Below are 22,762 nucleotides of genomic sequence, written 5' to 3'. Positions count from 1 at the left end.
TCATTACTCTAGCTCTTAGACCTCCCTCGGTAGCTAGCCATTGCACAAGCGCCTTTGCTTTCTGAAACTCTTCTTCAGATGCTCTGCTTCTCATTCTTGTTGAGGGAGCAACGGCAACCAGATGATTTTGCCTGTTTGCAGAGGTGGCAAGGCATCGGCGCTCGTGCTAGCCGATGAGACACAGCTTTTCAGTGGCACATTTGGCTTCAAAATAACAAATTTTCCTACACTTCCAAATTACCTGCACATTCATTCCAGGCTCCGATTGCAAGCTAGTTCAGGAGCGAGAGTGCGAGACATTACTGACAACTGAGCACTGACTACTGACGTTACCGTATTAGGTACTACAGACAACCCCAGGAAACCTTTACATCAAAGCAAGCTACTCACTATAGAGCTGTTGTGAGACTAGTAACTTCACACCAAAGCAAGCTCACTGGACAACTATCAAGTCCTCAACAAAGCATATAGCGCCCTACCATCTTTCATCTCAAGGAAAATTGAGTTCCTAATTATACAGGTAACCTATCACTAACAGAAACAGAACGACTAATCCTATTAAGTTTGGATATCCTAGGTAAACGTCTGGCTCCCAAATATTTCTTCATTCAGCAAACAGCTCCAGCAACCCAGTATACTCTTGTTGCTGCAGCCCGAGCGCTACTTCCTTTGAGGCTTTGAGCACTTCTATGCAACAAGCGTGTAGTGGTCCCTCAACACATTTTCTTTGAGAATACTACCACCAAGCTCTAGGGCTCCAAGTCAGTACCATTGCAGAATCACTCAAGTACCATGCATATAGAATAGCCCATTACGAGATCCCAACCACGCTCCCCAGCTATGGTTTACATCAAACAGTGAAGAACCGCACAAGTCACGGCTGCTTTCAGGCCAACAAAGTGCCGTAAATGGAGTGTCACACACACTCTGCGCAAATATTAGTTCGCCTGTTTTGATGCTCCAAATGCGAACAGTGCAGTCCTCCCCACCTGACAATGATAAAGACGATTTGTGAATGAGAATTTGATACCCTTACAACATGAATTGACAAATGGAACCATTTGCTATGTTGATATATGAACCAGCTAGTACACGCCACAAATCACGACTCAGCCTAGCCAACCAATAACTAACCATTAACTTGGAATTAATTTACCGCCCCATGGTGATATTATCACCCAGCATTTGACCACAAGAATCAGAGGATTCCTGATGCAACAATGCAGGAAGAGAGAACCTTACACTACAGCACTGGATAAATTTAGGCCATCAAATGGGGATGCAAACAAACTAGTGTACTTATATCAATCTGATAACTAATTCAAGTGACATCTAGAGTGTATATAAAATCTGATAACTAATTCAAGTGACATCTAGAGTGTATATAACAAATTATTGCGTATGTTTCAACTTTCAAGGAGTAATCTAAAAGAGCATCCTTCCTAGCACCATATAGCAAAATTAAATAAAAAAACACTCGGTGCCAAATGTACATAGTAATGTTTAGAGCTAAAAATGAACAAACCTGACATAACTAAGGTCTCAGATGGGTCAACAACAAGCGGTAAATGTGTGTGTGAGTTCACATGCCCCTCATATGATTGTATTCCTCCCTTCTGAATGAGACGGAGATCAAAGAGTTTGATCTGTACCCAAAAAAAAAAAACTTAAGCCATTGCATCTAAACTTAAAATTCTTTTAATCATTGAGAAGTACAAAAATACATGTAGGTTTTGCATAACAAAATTTCAGAGAAGTCATGGGACTGACATTCTTAAGATGAACTAAACATCTGTAAGGTTCTTTAAGAAAGATGTGTGCAGTGTGAAGTTTCAGTTCTGGCACATTACAACGGCTAAGTGAGAAAGGCCAAGTATAACTCTAGTTAACATATAGGTACTACAATGAAGTGGACTGTATCTGTATGCAAACCATTACAGTTTTGAAAAATCAATCCTAGGAGAATCTGAGCACATTTGCATGTACAATTGTACTTGTACACTTGCTCCAACACTAAAAAATGGTCTAAGTATAACTTACACATCCATCCATGGAGCTTCCTAAGAAGTAGTTCTCATCTGATGACAGTGTGACCAAGCTGTGGAACATTGTCAATTTCAGTATTAGGGAACATAGACATTGTCCAAAAAATAATAGCACTATGGAAAGGGCATTAGTACTACCTGCAAACTGCCGACGACATATAAATATATCTTGAACATTTAGCCTTATCAGCCTGCATGACATTTTCCATCAGAAAACAATAGCACGTATCCTTGATGATCCATTGCATTTTCCATCAGAAAACAATAGCAATGTATTATTGATGAGCTAAGCTAGCAAATTATGCAGAACAATAAAGCCTATTAGTCCCAAGCAAGTTGGGGTAAACTAAAACTAGCAAATATGCATTCAAAATAAATATATTTCCCAGCATACCATTTTTATTCTAGTTCTGTTCCAACTGGGAGGAACCTAACCGGACCAGTCTAAGAGGTGGAGGTTCACAGTGTCAATAATAAACACAGGTTGCAGTTTTGATGCTTGAAATTTGCTTTCTTCCAGTCTTCATTATCTTTTAGGAGAACACAATGCTCTAAATAAATTTCGCTCTGTGTATATGCCCCTAGTTGTTGAGCACTGTAACAACATAAGCACATAAAACAGACAAGTACAACATAAAGATGTCATGACCTAAGTAATAATGTTAAAAAAAATTTGCTTCTCCTGTCCTGTGCCCTAGATAGCCACTGAAACGAACAAATCAACTAATTCAATGATGTGAGTATGTATGATATTTATGATGCTGTGTACTAGTATTGCACACCTGGTTTCTCCACCTCCCATGGTGCTTTGAGCGCAGCATGGGAACTGTCCTCCTAGCAGTGCTAGCTGAAGGTACTCCGGTAGGATGATTATGATGCTTTTGTCGTACATCAACAGGGGCTATGTTCCCATTCCGTAGACCACATAGCACTACATTTCCCTAAAAAGAGTGAGAAAATTCAGTGGGCACAGCAGAGACATGAACAGCATGTCACAGAAAATTCTGAATTCACCATAACACGCATACAGGGCCGACAAGCAAGTATAAACCCATTGAACTTATACCTGCAGACTATGACAGAAAGGCACTTGCTCAGTTTTGCACACGAGAAATCAGTAGCATATTGCTCAGTTTTGCACACGAGAAATCAGTAGCATATTGCCTTTCTTCCAGAACTTTGGGAAGCATGTAGTCACACATTGGACACACTCAATTTAAGCTAACTGGAAAGTGGAGATATAATGTTGAGGAAAGGAGAAACGTAACCACAGACCAGGGAATCGGCAAAAGTTTCCCCTACTCATTAAAAATACATCATCAAATGATAACTGAATTTGTTATACTAAGTGAAGGAAGTTTATGTATACATTATTACATTAGATTATTACCGAGTGCACAAATTTCTGGGAGAGAATGTCACTTTTAGAGCGACACAGCCATGATAATCCCCTTGTTTCCAAATCGAGGAGACCAGCACCATGGTCCATACCTAAAAATAGGAAGAATACGTGAAAAGCGAATCCCAAGCTAGAAGATAGTCCATTTTGCCAGTAACATAAGCAGACTCTTGCAGCAAACATTGTAAGAATGAGTAGAACTTGTAATGAGAACAAAAGTAATTCCTCCGAGGCTCCAACAGATGTAACAGCAAGATTGCACAGATGCCATTACAAGAACCAAACTTAACAGATTTATGGTGGGGAAAAAGTACCAAAACAAGACAGTCTTGCTATATAGATTCTATGCACGACTGCCTAGTTTACATCATAAGTTCCAGACATGTAGATTTAGTAGCAACATTGCCAGGTCTCTTAGTGCAGACAACTTAATAGTGTTATGTAACACAAAGTTGCAACGCAAACAAGTTAGACAAAAAAAAAAGTATTTTTATGAACTAGGGAAATTCCTACAATTAAGCCCCAACTCAATCAACTCACCGAAAGCTGCATGTGTGCCATCATAACTACAATCAGCTGTCCACACTGTACGATCAAGTGATGCAACTCTACAGGCAGTCCATGATCCCACTGCCGAGTCAATAGTACCAGAAAGATCCATAATATATACAGAACCACCAGATTCTCCCGATCCAAGAGTAGCCACCATGTTTCAAAATGTCAAGGGACCCAAGCTCCAGGAGAAAACAAAATGAAAATTATGTGCAATTACGGCAACAATAACAATGTATAAAATAGAAGCAGCAGCAAATTTAGGATACAATGCTTGCTTGGTGTTGTATGCATCAGGGGCATGACGTCCAACCTTTTCTATACAAGTTATACCGGATGAGAAGTTTGAGAAGGCTGCTTCAGATGACCAGATGCTAGGGAGTGCGGCTGACTTGGGCTTCCCCACAGGAGTCCATGCAGGTTGGGGCAAAAACTCTATCTCATTCCCAAAGTTGTTGAGAGCACTCCCTAATCTGTACAACCTGTTGGAAGGTTATATAAAAAATATATATAACCATGACATTAGACACTAGTTTGGCCATGAGCTCATGCTCTTGCAGAGAACTAGAGCACATCGATGGGTGAAACAGATCGACGACTTGTGAGACTCAAAAGATTGATGAACAATTTGCGTTGTCTCAGAGTGACCAATGATCTAAGATGCAAGACAATATGTGTGAGCAGATACTGCGGTTGTAACGTGATGAACTGATTATACCAAGACAGTCGTGGCAAGTGATAACCTATAAATTTATTGTGGGGATACATGGTAACAATGTCATAATTGTTCAGAAGACAGAAAAGGGGGGACGGCAATTAATGAAGAACCTTACCGAATCGAACCATTCATGCTGCCTGTCACTAGCATCCTGGACTCTCTCAGCCCTTGAGGTGTCTGGACCATGGTATTCAATTGTTCCAGCGCCTTATCAGCCACCAATGTCGTGGCTTGGTACTTCCAGACCTGCCAAGCAGCATGATGATCAGCCCAAGACTATACTCCGTAGTACAACGCACAAGGGTGAAAAAAAAGAATCAAAGGAAGCCCTCCAGCAATCACCATGGGCTGAGACGCCTGCAAGTAGTGCCACTGCTGCTTGAATGTGGACCTGGTGGCCTTGTTGGAGAAGATGACTCCGCCGCCGTACATCTCCCTGGCGCTGAGCAGCTCCGGCCGCCTCGCCCTCTTCCTGCTGCATCCCGCTGTGGCAGCGGGCGGCGGAGTTGGGGGAGCGGGAGCGGGAGGGCGACGAGTGGCGGCGCCCGGGATGGGGCCCCTGATGGGGAAGTAGCGATTCTTCTCCTTGTCGAAGTAGAACCCCGGTAGCTCTGCAACCAATCAGAGGTCAGAGGGGAAGAGGGGGGCGGGATCTTCCTCTTCCTCCACAAAAGGAGAAGAGAACAAGAAAAGCATGGACCTTTGGGCGGCATGTCGCCGGTGTGGATTTTGGAACGGAAGCTTGAGGAGCGGCGGAGGCGGCGGAGCGGTTTGCGGGGGCGGTGAAGCCTGAAGCGAGGCGAAAGGAAAGAGAGACACCGGTGTTCTAGGTCTATCTGGGCCCGAGCCTAGATGGTGTTAGCAGGCCAGGCAGGGCCCAAGCGTAGTTAGAGCCTGTTGCCCTCAAAACTATTACTATTATTATGTAGTATCATCTTTATTTGGCCAACTAAGAGAGGGAAAAAAAATCTGAAAGTGCCTAGATAGATTTTCGATATCGAAATGCAAGACTTATTCAGTCTTGTAAAGGAACACCGATGTGTTCGCAAACTCCTGACAGAAGAGAACAAACATATCGATGCTTCCAGTAATAAAGACACAAATAGCCAAACGAATCAGGTATATATGAAACAAAAACCATCACATCCCGCGCTAACAATCCACACCACCATACGAAGTATATCAGTCCAATATTATTGCCAATGTTTGTAGTATGTGTCCTTCAGCTGCTTGCAACAGTCCAACAACTGCTAACCAACTGAGCAACATGTTTGCAGATTACAAGGGTCCAATCCCAAGAAATAAATATCTTTCCTACATAAACTGCTAACAACTCAATATGTTGATTTCGCGGAAGAAATAAATAGCTTTCCTACATAAACTGCTAACAGCTCAATATGTTGATTTGGCAGAGCGCAGCAGTTTTATTCAGTTCGACAACAAATACATCTTGTTTTTAACAAATATCCAGAGGCTTCTGTCGACCAGCAAAACTGCAACTTGGGGTCACCTCAGTGTGAGGAAATATATCCAGAAGGCATAGTATACGGTGGTGGACTTGTGCTAGAAGAAAATAGTTACATACGGCTAAAAGCTACGTTGGAGACAGTAAAGTAATGAGAACTATGGATGATTTTCTTGACGTTTTCAGCGCTGCAGTTTCCTCCTTGCAAGGGCCGGAGTTTTCTTTGGTATGTACACTTTGTAGCTGACCTGTAACATGGAGAAAGGAAGAGTAAACAAATTAGATTGAATGAACATATTTGTAGCATGATAATTCAAGCACCCGAAGCAACAGTGAAGGTCTGTTCCTCACCTCTACCGTCTCTCCATCATGCATTCTAGAGAAAGTCTTCTTCTGAAACTGAGCCCCATATTTATCCTCAGTCCTAGCCTGGCTTTTGCCCTCAGCAGGTGACAAAATAGAACCTTTAGGCACTGAAGCTTCACTTGTCTTTCTGTCATCTCCATTGGTTCTTTCAGCTTTGTTAATGTCAATCAGAGGGCACCCAACATCGCTAGTGCTTTCCACAGGAGCAGAATTCTCACTGGGCCTAGGGGGGTGTGGTATATGTACTACCATCTAGACCTTCCTTGGCTGGTATGCTCACAACTGATCTGACCCTTGGAGCCCCATTCACATGACTCACCCCTGCACTGCTTCCTAACCTTTGAGTTACACTAGCACAACTCCCTGGAGTGCTCCCCAACCTTTGCATTACACTAAGACTGTTCCTACCACCCTGTGGTGACCTAAACTGACAATTTGAACGAGTTGCCTCCTCTGCTCTTCCTTTCTGTTGAGTTGCACCACCGGTATCACCATCCTCAAGTATTCTACCATCCTCAAGTATTCCAGGTGATGCAGCACCACTACTCATCCCAGCACTGCCCTCCTGCTTCCGACTTCTACCATTCCCATAATCCTCTGATCTAGGGGACCTAGCAGGATTTTTCATTACAAGGCTGCTTCCCTGCTTCTGGAAATGGGTAACAGCAGAAGACCTTGCTTCAGCAATTTCTGTACCAGCACTCTGTGGGTCATCTATCAATGCTTCCTTCCCTGTAGCTCCATTGGTACCTGTTTTGCCTGCCACAACAGCTGCTGCCTTGAACTTTCTGAAGTTCTCAAGAGCTTTCTGCCTGAGAATCAGCTCTAGATCCTCAGCATCTGAATTTCCACCACCAGCAGGTGCCATCTCTTGTGTTTCATTAGCATTCTTCGCAGGTGGGCTATCCAATTCCAAATTCTTATCGTAACTGTCAATACCATGTTCTCTTTTCTTGGCAATAGGAAGCTTGTTTTCATCCGTGCCATCATCCTCAGCCATGTGCTTCTCAGACTGGGAGTCATGGCGATTCTTCCAATCTATTTCAACAGTCTTTCGCTTCCTGCGCTTGCTCTTGCTCCTACTCCTGCTACGGCTACTGCCACTACTTGCTGAAGTGCTCGAGGAACTGGCCGATCTCCGTGCCTTCCTTCTCTTGCGATCCCTCACTCTGTCCCTCGCCCTCCCTTTTTTCTTCCTAACATCTCTGGACCGGCTCCTGGGTGCTGGGCTCACTGACCTCTCAGAGGCGCTGCTGCTACTGCACATGGAGCAGTTGTGGCGAGTTATTGAGGAAGGACTGCTGCTGCTACTGAGGCTACGGCTTGGGCTACGACTATGGCGGTGACGTCGGCTGCTGCTGATAATCTTACTCCTTTTGCTCTTCTTATCGGTGATTCTCTTACTATGCTTCTTGGAGCGCTTGTGCGGCGGGGATTCAGAATCAGAGGAGGAGCGGTTGCAGTGGCCTCGGCGGCGGTTACTGCGTGAGGACCGGATCTTCTTGGGCTCTGCCTCATCCTAACCAAAAAAAAAAAAAGGAGATGGAAATTCAGTTAGCAGTAGTGTGTTCGGGCAACATACAACCATATAAAGCTCAAGAATTGGCGTCTCAAATTGACAGTCTAAGGAACATTTTCCCCCCTTTTTGGGTCTGCCCTCCCTAATTGTCAATCTATCAAAGAACGAACGGGCATCCTAAACGAGGCAAGAAAAAAGTTACTGCAGGATTCTCGCGTGGAGAAGAATTAAGTATCTGGAGTATAGCACAGTAGCAATTTGGCTTTGTTCTCAAGAAACGCAGGTAGGTAATCCAGGCTACTAGGTCTCAAGAAAAGAACCCGAACGGAGTGGAAAAGGAGAGAGATGGAGACCGCGGTGGTTACCTTCTCGGCGGCGTTCTTGCTGGCGGAGGCCTTGGTCTTCATCGGGCTCCGGCGGCAGGGCACCTGGACGCACGGTAGCAGAAGAGAGTGGGGGGGAGGAACGACCGAACGAGGGCGAATTGAACCTGGTGGAAGGAGATGGATCGATTGGAATCCTGAGCGACACGACGGAAGGGACGGATTCGGCGGCGGCAGCGGCTCGCCCCCACCTGAGTTTCCTCCCTGGCCGGGGCCGGGCTCTGCTTCTCTTCTTGGCTGGGGGGGCCAGCCGGCCAGGTATTGTTCCCCCCCTACCCTTTGTTGGATTTGGATAGGGGAATCCAGGGAGTTGGACAGACACACCACTACACGTCTACGCCAGGCTCCCAACTAAAGAAAGAGTGCATTTTTTTGTTTCAAAGTTCCCAACTTTTTTTTTGAAAAAGAAAGTTCCCAACTTTGTATATTCTCTGGATATGGCTATGTATGAATAAAATTTGCTTTCTTTGCCATGCCAACTCGTTACTTGTGTGGCACACAACTAAAGATGATGGCAAGGTCTACGGTGCTGGCTCACATCACTGGGAACGGCATAACTTGAAACAAAATCACTGATCGAATCCAGATTGATCATTATAAGTAAAATCTCTCTCTAAATGTTGATGGGATTTTTCTTAGTTGGAATCAGCTGCAATATAAATGTTTTGCCGGAGAACAAATGTACGGATGGAAACTGATGTAAGTAAACAAACAAGCTGACCTAGGCATGCACATCAATAAAAGTGGCATAACCTGCAATCAAAATCTCCGGAAACAAAATCGTAGATTGATTCAAGAGATGATGCAGCTCAATTCAAACTTGGCAAAGATAAAATCTCACATAAGATACCCCTCCGTTCAAACAAAAACATGGCAAAGCGTACGGCAACACAGCTAAACATCTTGAAATGGGTGGCATCCCAGATTGCTATGTACAACAATCAAGTTCTGTTTGATTTTGCACTAGCACATAAACCGTACTCATGCGTGTGGCATACAAGTTTGCTGGGACACTTTCAGATCCAGCTTACCTAAAAACAGCTCAATGTCACCTCATCAGGTGGGGGAATTCATCTCTCAGAACCTATCTATAAAACTTTCCAAATCGGTCACATCCAGCTTAACTAAAAACGGCACAATGTCACCTCAGCAGGTGGGGAAATTAGGGGGTGTTTGGTTCCCCGCCATGCTTTGACAAGCCTAACTTGCGGCTCGCCACAACATGCTGGGCTGCTACTTGGTTACTGCCAAAGCTGCGGCAGCCACATGTATTTACAGCACAAAAGTTCGCCACAAGTGCGACGCCAGTTTTCTCCACCTAAGCTTCGGCACAGCCACATATAGCGTGGCAGACTGTGGTAGGGAACCAAACATCCCCTTAGTCTCTTAGAACCTATCTACAAAACTTTCTAGATCATACACATTCGACTTAATAAAAAACGCCTCAATGTCACCTCAGCAGGTGGGGAAATTCGTCTCCGAGAATTTATCTACAAAACTCTCCAGAAGGGTCTACAGCAATACAAATATCAACAAGTTCCTTAGCAGTGGTAAGCTTTTTTTTTTGTGCCAATGTGCCTGTCTCAACTTGAAAGTTTGGACCAAAATGGTTATATGTTGTTTGTTATTTTAGGTCCTGCTGGCCCAAATGCTTATGCTGCAACCAACAACAGTGCAAATCTTAATCGTGACAATGATGGTAAGGACACTTCCTTTTGACTTGGACTAAAATCTTTGCTGGTCTGTTGTTTTATGACCTGATGGAGGTGTCCCTGAAAATGTTACCTCCAGCAGCAGCAGAAGCATCAACCGCCACAAGGCTGCAGCAGCTGGAGGAGCGTGGATTTACCGAAGGTGCCAGAGGGGGGGGGGGGGGGGGGGGGGGGCTGCTCCGCGCGCGTGCGTCGCCAGCGAACAAGTGCGTTCTCCTTCCTCTTTCCTCCTCTCTTCTTCCTCTCGACGCCCCCGCCGCCGACGGCCACCTCCGGCTCTGGCGGCCTCTGCCGCCGCCATCGCTAACCGAGCACGCCACCGTCGCGCCGTCTTCTCCCGCCGCCCCCGCCGCCGGCGACTGGCCCACCGGCTGTCCCGCGCCGCCGCGCCGTCCGCCGGCCGGGCCGCCGCCACCGCCGGGCCGCCGCCACCCCCGGCCTCTCCTCTATGGCCGGCGGCCATGGAAGCCGGCGAGCCGCCCCCAACCCCGGCAATCCGAAAATCTAAAGGCCGCCGCCTCCCGCCACCACCCCGGCCGCCGGCGACCTCGCCAGCGGCCACTCCGCCCACCTCCCGCTCTCCGTGGCCGCCCCCTCCCCCCAAACCCTAGCTCGCTTCCGCTTCCGCCCGTGCGCCGTGCGCGAGGTTGACGACCCTGTGCGCTGCTTCCGCTAGCGGTGCACGCGTGCCCAATAAGATTTTCGCCGCCCCGGGCCGGTAAATCTGTCACCGTCTTTGTGCGCCTCTTGATGAGTGCCAGGTCCCACCACGACCGCAACTGGTGCCCGCAACTTACCGGCGACTCCGGCCTCGCAATGAAGGGCAGCCACAGCCAGGCACAAATTTTGGTAACTTTTCCCGTCTATCTTCCTCTACCATCTCTTCCTCTACCTCGGATTCCCTATTATCTCCTCTTCCCCCTTAAGTCCCTGCCCAAGCCTTCCTAGATCCGCGAATCACGGGGGCGACCTCCGACCAACTATGTCGATCCCAAAGAGAAGGAAACGGTTGCGGGCAGAGATGGGAACTGCATCTATTCAATAATGGCAGTCTCAGAAACACGGATACGGCAGGTGGCATGCGTATCCCGTATCAGATATGTATCCGACACGGATACGCGCGGGATACGGCCAGGATACGTATCCACGCCGTATCCGCGTATCCCAGTTTAGTTGGGCCGGAAACTCACGAATGGATACGTCTCGGCCCAGTTCGGATACGGCCCAGCCCAACAAGAAGCCAACGCTCCCCTGCCTCGATGTCCCGATGCGGCGACGCCTCGCATGGCTGCACACGCACGCCGGCCCCGCTCCGCCTCGGCCCCGCTCTGCTGCGTCCCCGCACCGCCGCGGTCTCGCTCCGCCGTTGCCACCGCGTCCCCGCACCGCTGCGGCCCCGCTCCGCGCGCCGGATCCGCCCGCGCCGGTGCTGGATCCAGCCTCCCCGAGCGCCGGCCGAGCTCGAGCTCAAGGGAGAGGAGCCGCCGCCGCCGTCGCTCGAGGGAGAGGGAGAGGAGCCGCGCGCCGCCGGATCCGCCCGAGCTCGAGGGAGAGGCGAGGGAGGAGTCGCCGCCATCACTCGAGGGAGAGGGAGAGGAGCCGCACCGCCGCCGGATCCGGAGCGGACTGGCCCCGCGCGGTGGCCGGAGTAGGAGGGGAGGGGCGGGGGCGGGGGCGGGAGGGGAAGGAGGGCCGGAGCAGGAGGGGAGGGGCGGGGGTGGGAGCAGGAGGAGGAGGAGGGAAGGGGCGGCGGACGGTGTGGAGAAAGAGAGAGTAGAGTTTTCTTTTTATATAGTTGTTCTGAGTAGGCTCATATAGGTTTATTTGGGCTTGGTCTATTAACTGAGGTCTGAGGCGATCTCCTATTTCTATTTTCGGTCGATTTTGCTTTTGGTCTTTGCTTTGGCTAGTAATTGCTATTGCAAGGTAATTTACTACTTTACTACTTTCACAAATTTAATATGTATCATTATTTATTTATTTAAAGAAAATAGTAAAACATATCCGCGTATCGGGTTTTTTAGAAAATTGCCGTATCCGCATATCCGTATCCTTCCGATACCGATACGCGTATCCGTATCCGTGCTGCATAGATGGCAGTCCCTGGTGAGCAAATTGGCGGAGGCGAGGTGCTGGGAGCGGCACACCTTGCAGCAATGGGGTCGGTCTGGAGGTCTCGCCGGGGCAAGGCGTTTTAATCCAGCCAAATGGTAAAGATACGCAGTTGTTTTTTCTTCCTAGCTGCATTTTTTTTATCATCTTAGTTGCTCTGTTTTGTTGTGAGCCCGTTTAGTTTCCAAAATTTTTTGAGTTGTACAGTAATTGACAACGTTTGACTACTATTTAGAAGTATTAAATGTGGATAACTGATAAAACCTATTCCACAACCCCGGGTGAAATTGCGAGACGAATCTTTTAAGCCTAATTGGACTATGATTGGACAATGTCGTGCTACAGTAACCAACATCTAATGATAGATTAATTAATCTTAATAGATTCATCTCGTTATTTTCCGTCCATTCATGTAATTAGTTTTATAATTAGTCTATGTTTAATACTTCTAATTAGTGGTCAAATGTAATCTAAAATTTTTCACCCAAAAATTTTTGGGAACTAAACTCCCCCTGTGTAAAGGTACGCAGTTGGTAAGGCGACTGCTCTTACCTACTACCTTTCATGATGCCTTCTTTTCTCAACTTCCAGTCTGCAAATGTATTTGAAGAATCTCTAAATTTTATTAAAAAAACTGAAGGGCAACCATGGCCAAAAGGTTTAGTGTACTTCTCCATTGTAACCACAAATTTGTTGTGTGCTTCTTGTTTAGTTATTGACCTATTTGTTTGAAACAAATGGGAATAATTATGAACATGATTTGGTTTATTGTTCTGGTTATAAAATTTTAGGACAACTTTGATAATAGTGGTACTAGCATGGTAATGACCACTGACTTACATGATTTGATGGCAGTGTAGGAGTTGCCCATTTTGGTAAAAGATAATGAGTTTTACTACAAGATTTATTATACTATAACTTGTTACCTTGATGTATCTTGCATTACAATTTGTAATACTATAAATAGCAGTTATCTTGATGTATCTTGCATTACAATTTAGAATGAATGATGATTTATATTTAGGATTGGAAAAAAAGATGTTTTAAAGCTCATACCTTGGTATTGTTGTAGTAACAAACAGAGTCCTTTTCTACCAATTCATTGTTGGTGATAACCTACATTTTAGTGGGAAGTAGTTTGTTTTATTTTTAATTCCTATGACTATTTTTTTTGGCAGGAAAAGGTTTCCAAATGATACACCTGATAGTCCACCAAGATTAATAGGAGCCATTGAGAGGTTTCTGGCCATGACCTACAAGGAAGATAGAATATATATACCAACTTGCTGGGGTATTCCCTCCCTGTGCTGCTTCACTTTAGGTATGGGCAGGGCTATGCCGGCATAAATCGGGGCCCTGTGCGAAATTCTGAAGTGATGCCTACTAGACTAACCATCCTTATGTTTTTGGCTGCCAAAATCATATTTTCTAGATCGATTTGCAAAAAATATGACTTCAATCGATCATTTTCTAACATAAAAGATGAAAGAACAAAATTATAATTAACTCATTAAAGACTCAAAGGATACAAGTATATATGTATATCAATACAGTTGAGGAATTAAAAGAAATATCTATTTACCTTCTCCTTAAGCCAGTCAATTGCGTGAAGAGTTGAAATTGCCGACCTGTCGTTGCTGAATTCTCCGCCTGCCCGGGGGCCGCCGGCCGGCTGTTGCACCGCGTCGCCGTCGCGAACTCGCGATCATGGCCTCGGCGGTGACGCGGTGTTGCCTGCCCTGCCGTCTGGTGCCTCGACAGCTTGGCCCTTGGTGTCGTGACTCGTGAAAAACAAGAACTGAAGATGAATCGGCACAGGATTAGAGGAAGACGGCACGACAACTAAACTGGCGGGCGGCGGGCGTCAGGACTCCACAGTGTTGCGGGCCTTTTTGCATAGGTGGCTTCATGAGTATATTCTGAATTTTGGTAATGTGACGGGAAAAAGTAATTGGTACCATTTGAAATCTACATATATTAGGGGCCTATATCTCTGCAAGTTGGCGCCGCCCTCAACATTTGCTAAGGGATCATTAGGATCTAATTTGGTTGTGTGATTCTTCAGCCATCGATGTAAAATTTATCCTCGCCATTTCCTCTTCTATTTTGGAAAGGATATGAGGACAAATGCTATTGTGATGTTGGACATTTATCCAAGTACTGGTGAATGCATCACCAATGATAGCACAGAATATTTGAGACATCTGATGAGGTGCTTACCATTTATAGTCCAATTGTCCTCCAAGATTATAACAACAATCAAGAAATAGGTCAATACCAAGTATTAGAAATGATCTTTTGCAAGTTTTTACTTCTTTCATCTGTGATAAATGTAAGATTGATCTCCTTCCTAATAGACCCAACGGTCTATTAGGGCCTTAATCCGCGCCCTGATCGGGGGCGCCCAACCCTTAATGGTTGGTGGGCCCCCGCTGCACAGCGCCAGAATAAAAAGGGGGTGAGGGGCCGGGGCACGGGAAACAAGGTTCGCCGCACCGCCTACACCCTCACCCACAGAAACCCTAAGCCGATCTACTAGGGGGGCGCTGGAGCAGTGGGAAAACCGCCACCGTACTTCAGCCGACTCCCTCCCGCCGTCGCCGTCACCGTCTTCGACACCGTCGGCCCGGCGTCGACCTCTCTGCACTGCTCGTCGCCGCCTTTGAGCGGATCTTCACCAACGAACCCGAGATGGCCGCCGGCTCGAGCTCCAATGGTGGTACAGAAGGTCTCTCTCCCTCTCAGTGTACTTTTGTGTTCTTTACGTTCTAGATCTAGGAACATCTTGTGCTTGAACAAAGAAAAGTGAAAGAGATCCATCTTGATCGTGCACTATGTTGATTTTAAAACAAACATTGGTATCAGACGCCTACACTAAGTGTAGATCGAGATGGGAAGTGTAGATTCGGTCACGAATCAAAGAATCAAGACACAGAAAAAGCAATTCGATGCAAATCGAAAAAGAAAAGAAAAGTTGAAACCCTAACCCTAACCCTAACCCTAGAGGAAAGGGGACGCCGGACTTACTTGGTCTATGCGTCACCCATGGCCGCACTTGTGCGGGACGGATGAGCGCCGCCCTCGCCAAGCGGGCTCACCACAGCAAGCAGCCGCTCGCCGTTCGGGACGCCGGGGGCACGAGCGCGCGCGCGCGAGGGCTTAGGGCACCACCGCCAGGCCGCTCGACGGCGGCGCGCTCTCGCACTGGCGGAGCGCGCGCGCCGGCGAGGGGGCCGACGGCGGCGCCGGCCACGCTTCTCCCCAGCCGCCATGGACGCTCGGGTCGCCGCTGCGTCGCGTGGAGAGAGAAAGGGGAGGGGCGAATGACCTAGGGTTTGCGGACGCCGCGGAGTCGACGGGTTTTGATCCGGCGAAACGCGCGGACGACCGTCCGATCAAGATCGACGGTCCAGATCGCGCCTCGCCTCCTGGGCCGGCAGGCGGCCCATGCGGGCGGGGGGAGGAGACGCCGCGGCGGGCCGATTCGGCGGCCCGGCCGTTGGCTGTCGGGCCTCGGGCCCAAGGAAAAGTGCCCGAGTAGGCCGCGGGCCGTTTTCGCTTCTGGGCCGCCTGAACAGTGCTTAGTTTTAATGTTTTTTTTTTCTATTTTTCCAGAAGCAATTTCAAAAGTTTTGATTATAGTTTGATCTCTATTCAATTTCGCACCAACGTGTTTATTGTTTAGAGATAAAAGTTTATAGTTTTGCTTCTGGAAATAGAAATTCCTACATGTTTCCGCTGCTAAGATTATATAGTTGCTTTTATACTTTAATTCGAACCAACGAGACAATTAAAGTTTAAGAGCATGGTTAAAAGATTATTTTTGAGCATTATGGTATTGTTATTTTTCTGACCAACGTTGTTAATTACAATACTGTAATTTCATAGTTTTTGTGCATTTACTTCTATTTCTGCCCAACGGTGATATAGATTTAATTGCATAAACAGTTGTATGTTCTATTTTGACCAACGTTGGAATTTTACATGCAATTATTGTTATTATGTTCTCACTATTTTTTGAAATTTTCAGCGGGGATGAACTTGATGGGATTCATCAGTCACATTCCGACTTTAAAAGGAGACAACTATGGCGAATGGATCAAGAAGGTTGATCTTGCTTTCGTCTGTGGAGAGGTGGATGAGATCATCACCACTCCAAAGCCCACTGAGCCACCGGCTCCAGTGAGAGGGGAATCTGACACTGATGCTGAGTGGCAGAAAAAGCAAAGGGACTATGCTCCCTTAAAGATGGCTTATGATCTCGAAAAGACAAAGTGGAATAACGCCAACAAGAAATGTGTGGCAGTTATAAAGAACACAATTGATCCTAACATTTTGGGTTCAATTGGAGAATGTGATTCAGCTGCTGAGTACCTTGCAAAGATAAAGAATCAGTTTACTGGTTCTTCAAAGACTTATGCTACACAGATCATAGAGCAGTTGATCACAAAAAGGTACTATGGCAATGCCGGTACGATAAGAGATCATATCATGGGGATGTGTGCTTTGAACTCCAAGCTCAAACCAATGGACTTGGATCTCAAAGAAGAGTTTATGGTGCACCTGGTGTTCGCCTCTCTGCCAAAAGAGTTTGCAACGTTCGTTGTAAACTATAACTCACAGCCAGAGAAGTGGAACATGGAAAAGGCAATTGCAATGTGTGCACAAGAGGAAGATAGACTCAAGAAACAGAATGGTGGGTCTGTCAATTTTGTGCATAATAACAAGAAAAGGCCTTTCCAAGCTGCTTCTTCATCTAAAGGTAAAGACAAAGCCCCTATGCCACAGAAGTATCAGCAACAGCGTCAGCAACAGCGCACTCCAGCTCCAGATGAGTGCTTCCACTGTTTTGACAAGGGGCATCGCAAAGCAGATTGTCCCGCTTATTTAAAGATGATAATGGCAAAGAATGGTGAGAATATAATTTCATTTGTTAATGAATCCCTGTATTTAAAGTTTTCTAAATCTACTTGGTGGATTGATTCTGGTGCAACTGTGCATGTTGCAAATTCTTTACAGGGATTCCGTTCGACAAGGACTACGCTAAGAAGCGAAAGACAAATTAAAGTCGCGAACGGAGTACAAGCAGATGTTGAAGCTGTTGGCGATGTCTCCATCGAGCTAGTTAATGGTTTCATGCTTGTATTAAAAGATGTTTTATTTGTTCCTTCGCTTCAAAGAAACTTGATCAGTGTATCACGCTTAGACACAGATGGTTTTGGTTGTCATTTTGCGAATGGCAAATGTGAACTATGGTTTGATAATAATTGTATTGGTGATGCTATCCTTTACAATGATCTTTATTTATTATCTATGCGTGATAAAGTGCATTCTGTATGTAATGTGAATGTGAATGAATCCTTGTCAGAGAAAGAAACAAAGAAAAGAAAGAGAACTCAAGATACTTCATCGAAATTATGGCACTGTCGTTTAGGCCATATTTCGAGGGGGAGAATTGAAAGATTAGTGAAAAGTGAAATTCTTCCACAGCTAGAGTTCTCTGATTTTGAACAATGCGTTGAATGCATTAAAGGAAAATTTGTAAAGCAAATTAAAAAGGGTGCCAAACGAAGTGCAGGAACGTTAGAAATAATTCACACTGATATATGTGGACCGTTTCCTGTGAAAAGTGTGGATGGCTATGATTCGTTCATAACATTCACAGACGATTACTCCCGCTATGGCTACATTTATCCAATCAAAGAAAGATCTGAAGCATTGGATAAATTTAAAATATTCAAAGCTGAGGTTGAAAATCAGCTTGACAAAAGAATTAAAATAGTAAGATCAGACCGTGGAGGGGAGTACTACGGTCGACATACCCCTTATGGACAAGTTCCTGGACCTTTTGCGAGGTTTTTACAGGAAAATGGTATAGTTGCTCAATACTCTACGCCGGGGGAGCCTCAGCAAAATGGAGTAGCTGAAAGGCGCAACCGTACACTAATGGATATGGTGCGCAGTATGATGAGTTATTCCACATTGCCATTGAGTCTGTGGATGGAGGCGTTAAAAACCGCCATCCATATTCTCAACAGAGTGCCAAGCAAATCGGTGCCCAAAACGCCGTATGAGCTATGGACAGGAAAAGAACCCTCACTGACTCACCTACGGGTCTGGGGGAGCCCAGCTGAGGCTAAAGTGTTTAATCCAAATATTGGAAAACTGGATCCCAAAACTGTAAGCTGCCATTTTATAGGCTATCCTGAAAAGTCGAAAGGTTTTCGTTTCTACTGCCCAAACAGACATACAAAGTTTGTAGAAACGAGACATGCTGTCTTTCTAGAAAGTGAAATGATCAGGGGGAGCATGGTACCTAGAGAAATTGATCTTGAGGAGAAGCGGGTGTATGTGCCTACTCCTATGATTCAAGAGCCATTTTTCTCACTACCTGTTGATGCTGCACCAAAAGTTCCTGAAATAGTGACGTCAGTACCTTCTTCGGTTGTTGCTGCGCCAACTATTCCAGTTATTACGGTGTCAACACCTGTCGCAACTCCACCCATACCAACAGTGAGCGAAGGTTTGGAACCTGTCATCCAGGAACCGCCTGAACCCGCGATTGGACATGAGGAGGAGGTGCTACAGCCCCCTATGGAAAATATGCCAGAAGTTGAGGCACAAAATGTGCCACAAGCAGTGGCCCTTAGAAGGTCACAAAGAGAAAGAAGGTCGGCTATTTCTAGCGACTATGAAGTTTATAATACAGAAGAGGTTCATATGGAGGGTGATCCCACTTCATATGAAGAAGCCATGAGAAGTATTCACTCATCTAAATGGCTGGAAGCTATGAAGGATGAGATGAAATCAATGAGTTCCAATGGTGTTTGGGACTTAGAGGAAATTCCTAAAGGAGCCAAAACAGTAGGCTGTAAATGGGTTTACAAGATGAAACATGACTCCAAAGGGAATGTAGAAAGGTTCAAAGCACGACTCGTGGCAAAAGGCTTCACGCAAAGAGAAGGGATAGATTATAACGAAACCTTTTCTCCGGTTTCGTGTAAAGATTCCTTCAGAATTATAATGGCATTGGTGGCACATTATGATTTAGAGTTACATCAGATGGATGTAAAGACAGCATTTCTTAACGGGGATTTGTATGAAAATGTTTATATGGCACAACCAAAAGGTTTTGTCATGAAAGGAAAAGAACATATGGGGTGTCGCTTAAAGAAATCCATTTATGGATTAAAGCAAGCCTCTAGGCAGTGGTATTTAAAGTTTGATGAAACCATAAGGAAATTTGGGTTTAAAGAAAATGAGGAGGACAATTGCATTTATGCAAAGTTCAGAAGTGGAAAATTTATTTTCCTGATCCTATATGTGGATGACATTCTACTTGCTAGTAGTGATGTTGGTCTGCTACTGAAGACAAAGAAATTCTTGTCCTCAAACTTTGATATGAAAGATCTCGGTGAAGCTTCATTTGTTTTGGGAATTGAAATTCACCGAGATAGAACAAAGGGGGTATTAGGATTGTCACAAAAAGCATACTTAGAAAAAGTTCTAAAGAAATACAGTATGCATATGTGCAAGCCTTCACCTGCTCCGATAGTCAAGGGCGATAGATTTGGGAAATTTCAATGTCCCAGGAACCAGTATGAGATCGATCAAATGAAAGCGGTTCCATATGCTTCAGCTGTCGGAAGCCTACAGTATGCTCAAGTTTGTACACGCCCTGACTTAGCTTTTGTTACCGGGATACTTGGCAGATATCAAAGTAATCCAGGACAGGCACACTGGATTATGGTAAAGAAAGCATTACGTTATGTGCAAGGCACAAAAGGCCTCATGCTAACATACAGAAAATCCGACTCCCTAGAGATAGAAGGGTACTCAGATGCGGATTTTGCGGGGGACATCGATGACCGAAAGTCCACGTCCGGTTATGTGTTCACACTCGCAGGAGGAGCTATATCGTGGAAAAGCTCCAAACAAAGTGTCACTGCATCATCGACGATGTACGCTGAATTTGTAGCATGTTATGAGGCTTCGGGGCAGGTTGAATGGTTAAAGAAATTTATACCCGGTTTAAGAGTGGTAGACAGCATTCAAAGACCACTCAGAATGTACTGCGACAATGAACCAGCAGTGTTTTATGCTCACAACAATAAGTCAAGTGGTGCTGCCAAACACATTGACATAAAGTTTTATGTTGTGAAGGAGAAAATCCAGAATCACTCTATTACACTCGAGCATATAAGTACAAAGAAAATGCTTGCGGATCCGCTAACTAAAGGCTTACCACCCAATGTGTTCATGGAACACATAGCCGGCATGGGTTTAAGGGAAAGCCTGTGATTTCTGGAAAACAAAAGGGCCCAAAACATAAAAAGAATTTGTTTCAAAACAGTGATGTATATAGTAGCTGTTGAGTCTATCGGTCTTGGACCGTGACGATAAAGCATGCTCTATTTATCAATCTGTGATGGAACAACTAAAAGGAAAAGTTTCATGTTAAAGTATAAAGTTAAAGTACAAAGTGAGATCAAGGGGGAGAATGTAAGATTGATCTCCTTCCTAATAGACCCAACGGTCTATTAGGGCCTTAATCCGCGCCCTGATCGGGGGCGCCCAACCCTTAATGGTTGGTGGGCCCCCGCTGCACAGCGCCAGAATAAAAAGGGGGTGAGGGGCCGGGGCACGGGAAACAAGGTTCGCCGCACCGCCTACACCCTCACCCACAGAAACCCTAAGCCGATCTACTAGGGGGGCGCTGGAGCAGTGGGAAAACCGCCACCGTACTTCAGCCGACTCCCTCCCGCCGTCGCCGTCACCGTCTTCGACACCGTCGGCCCGGCGTCGACCTCTCTGCACTGCTCGTCGCCGCCTTTGAGCGGATCTTCACCAACGAACCCGAGATGGCCGCCGGCTCGAGCTCCAATGGTGGTACAGAAGGTCTCTCTCCCTCTCAGTGTACTTTTGTGTTCTTTACGTTCTAGATCTAGGAACATCTTGTGCTTGAACAAAGAAAAGTGAAAGAGATCCATCTTGATCGTGCACTGTGTTGATTTTAAAACAAACAATAAAAATTACCTATGATCCATGTAGAAGGTTTAACAGTTCAGTACTGCAACGATTCATATTAAAATAGAATGGATATAATCAATTATGCTGACCACACATTCCTTCTCCAAGTATCCATGCGATCATCTTTTCCTGACATGTATTGGGTTTGCCAGTTCTTTTCTTTTCTTTTCTTTTCTTTTTCTATGAATAAGGGGTTTGCCAGCATCCTGAACTTGAATCTGAACCATACCTCTTTAATTTGTTGCAATTTGCACCCGCTCTTGTTCTTCTAGCCCATTTGAAGTCACCAAACTGGGATATAGTCGAAAAGAATCTCAATTCATTTCAAAGTCTGATGACTGCTGGTGACTGTTTGAGTTTATGTTATTGGGGGAAATTTTGTTGATCTGAATCTTCATTGGTGCAAACATCACTGCTTGTTTGCTGAGACAAATCTGACATCCACTTTTTGTGCAGGGAACTGGACTTCTAATGAGGCTTATGTGCAAAAGTATGTTTTCAAATTTGGTGATCTTCCGTCCCATCTTATGCACCAAAATAATATTGAAAATCCTGGGAGAATGGCTACAGCTTCTGAAGACTTTGTGGTTTGCTATCAGTATCAATGTTCTCCACAAGAACAAAGGCTCTAAGGATAAGGTTCCAAGATCTGTGCCAATTACGAGCTTCTTGTTGCAAGGATGAACATCATTTGTGGTGTCTTGCAGGCGCTCGGAGCCTTAACTGCTATGTTTTTAAAGCGGTAAGGCGAGGCGAGGTGATCCACCACCGCCTTATCGCCTAGGCAACGCCTAGGCGGGCTAAGGCGAGACCTTAAGCAAGGCGAGCCGCCACCGCCTTGTCGCCTAGGCGACGCCTTGAAAACAGAGCTTAACTGTTAACTCCTTGAGTGCTGGTCAAGACTTTGGACTAGGATAAGTTTATCTGTGTCCTGAGTGGTCTAGTGGTCAAGTGTTTATTTTATTTTTTAGGAAACAGAAATTTTTGTATCTCAGCCACTCACAGCTCGGCTCAGAGTGAGTGTGCTGCTTGTAAGGGGCCGACTTTTTCTCTCTATTATTACAAAGATACGCAGCTCTCCTGCCTATTCGAGAGAGAAAAAAATAGAGCCTCATGGCGTAATGTAAGAAGATTGGGCATCCTGGCTACCAGCCACTGGTCCAGAAAAGAGACTGATTTAGTTGGATTGAAATGAGGTCATATGTTTGTAGCAGTGTGTCTATATATGCAATTGATCCTGTTGTCTGCCTAGTTCATGTACTATAGCAATAATTTGATTTTATATGATATTTGTTCTGCTCGCATATGTATAGACTTTCTTGAAAGCATTGGAGCCGTATGTTGTATAAGGAGTTCTCTTATCTAGATCTTATTTTTTTTCCTTGTTTTCATAGTAGGCAGACAGAAGAGCTCTCTGATCATAGAACACCCTTGCAGACCCGTGTGCAAGAGCTTTATGTA

General features: G+C 45.5%; 1 protein-coding gene, 1 long non-coding RNA gene and 1 pseudogene across 3 annotated transcripts; 1 reads left to right on the top strand and 2 right to left on the bottom strand.

Annotated features, from left to right (window-relative positions):
• Positions 1-219: 219 nt before the first annotated feature.
• Positions 220-5,573, bottom strand: LOC120659202 (DDB1- and CUL4-associated factor 4). 2 transcript variants are annotated; one of them, XM_039937256.1, is made up of 11 exons: positions 5,415-5,573; positions 5,057-5,325; positions 4,830-4,960; positions 4,266-4,478; positions 3,985-4,151; positions 3,436-3,536; positions 2,828-2,986; positions 2,184-2,236; positions 2,041-2,098; positions 1,526-1,646; positions 220-989 (listed from the first exon to the last, which is right to left on the bottom strand). In XM_039937256.1, exons 1-11 carry the CDS (start codon positions 5,425-5,427, stop codon positions 784-786), a joined length of 1,491 nt encoding a protein of 496 aa, XP_039793190.1. In that variant the 5' UTR covers positions 5,428-5,573; the 3' UTR covers positions 220-783. The 2 variants fall into 2 exon arrangements, with proteins under 2 accessions (XP_039793190.1, XP_039793191.1); XM_039937257.1 differs by lacking the exon at positions 1,526-1,646.
• A 312-nt stretch (positions 5,574-5,885) lies between these two features.
• LOC120659200 lies at positions 5,886-8,700 on the bottom strand (annotated as a pseudogene).
• Positions 8,701-12,254: 3,554 nt separating this feature from the next.
• Positions 12,255-22,557, top strand: LOC120659199. The gene is made up of 3 exons (XR_005668931.1): positions 12,255-12,369; positions 13,450-13,592; positions 21,758-22,557. It is a non-coding gene; the product is annotated as an uncharacterized LOC120659199 (long non-coding RNA).
• The last annotated feature ends 205 nt before the right edge of the window (positions 22,558-22,762 follow it).

The sequence above is a fragment of the Panicum virgatum genome, chromosome 2N (genome assembly GCF_016808335.1).
Source record: "Panicum virgatum strain AP13 chromosome 2N, P.virgatum_v5, whole genome shotgun sequence".
Lineage (NCBI taxonomy): Eukaryota > Viridiplantae > Streptophyta > Magnoliopsida > Poales > Poaceae > Panicum > Panicum virgatum.
Note: the sequence above shows the minus strand (reverse complement) of the source record. Positions and strands in the feature narration are given on the sequence as shown.

Bases quoted from the DNA above. Each gene is read 5' to 3' on its own strand.
- LOC120659202 (XM_039937256.1), bottom strand. The intron at 4,152-4,265 runs GTATCCTAAATT...ATTTTGAAACAT, and splicing joins TACAACACCAAGCAAGCATT to GGTGGCTACTCTTGGATCGG. The intron at 2,987-3,435 runs GTAATAATCTAA...CACTCTTTTTAG, and splicing joins CCCAGAAATTTGTGCACTCG to GGAAATGTAGTGCTATGTGG.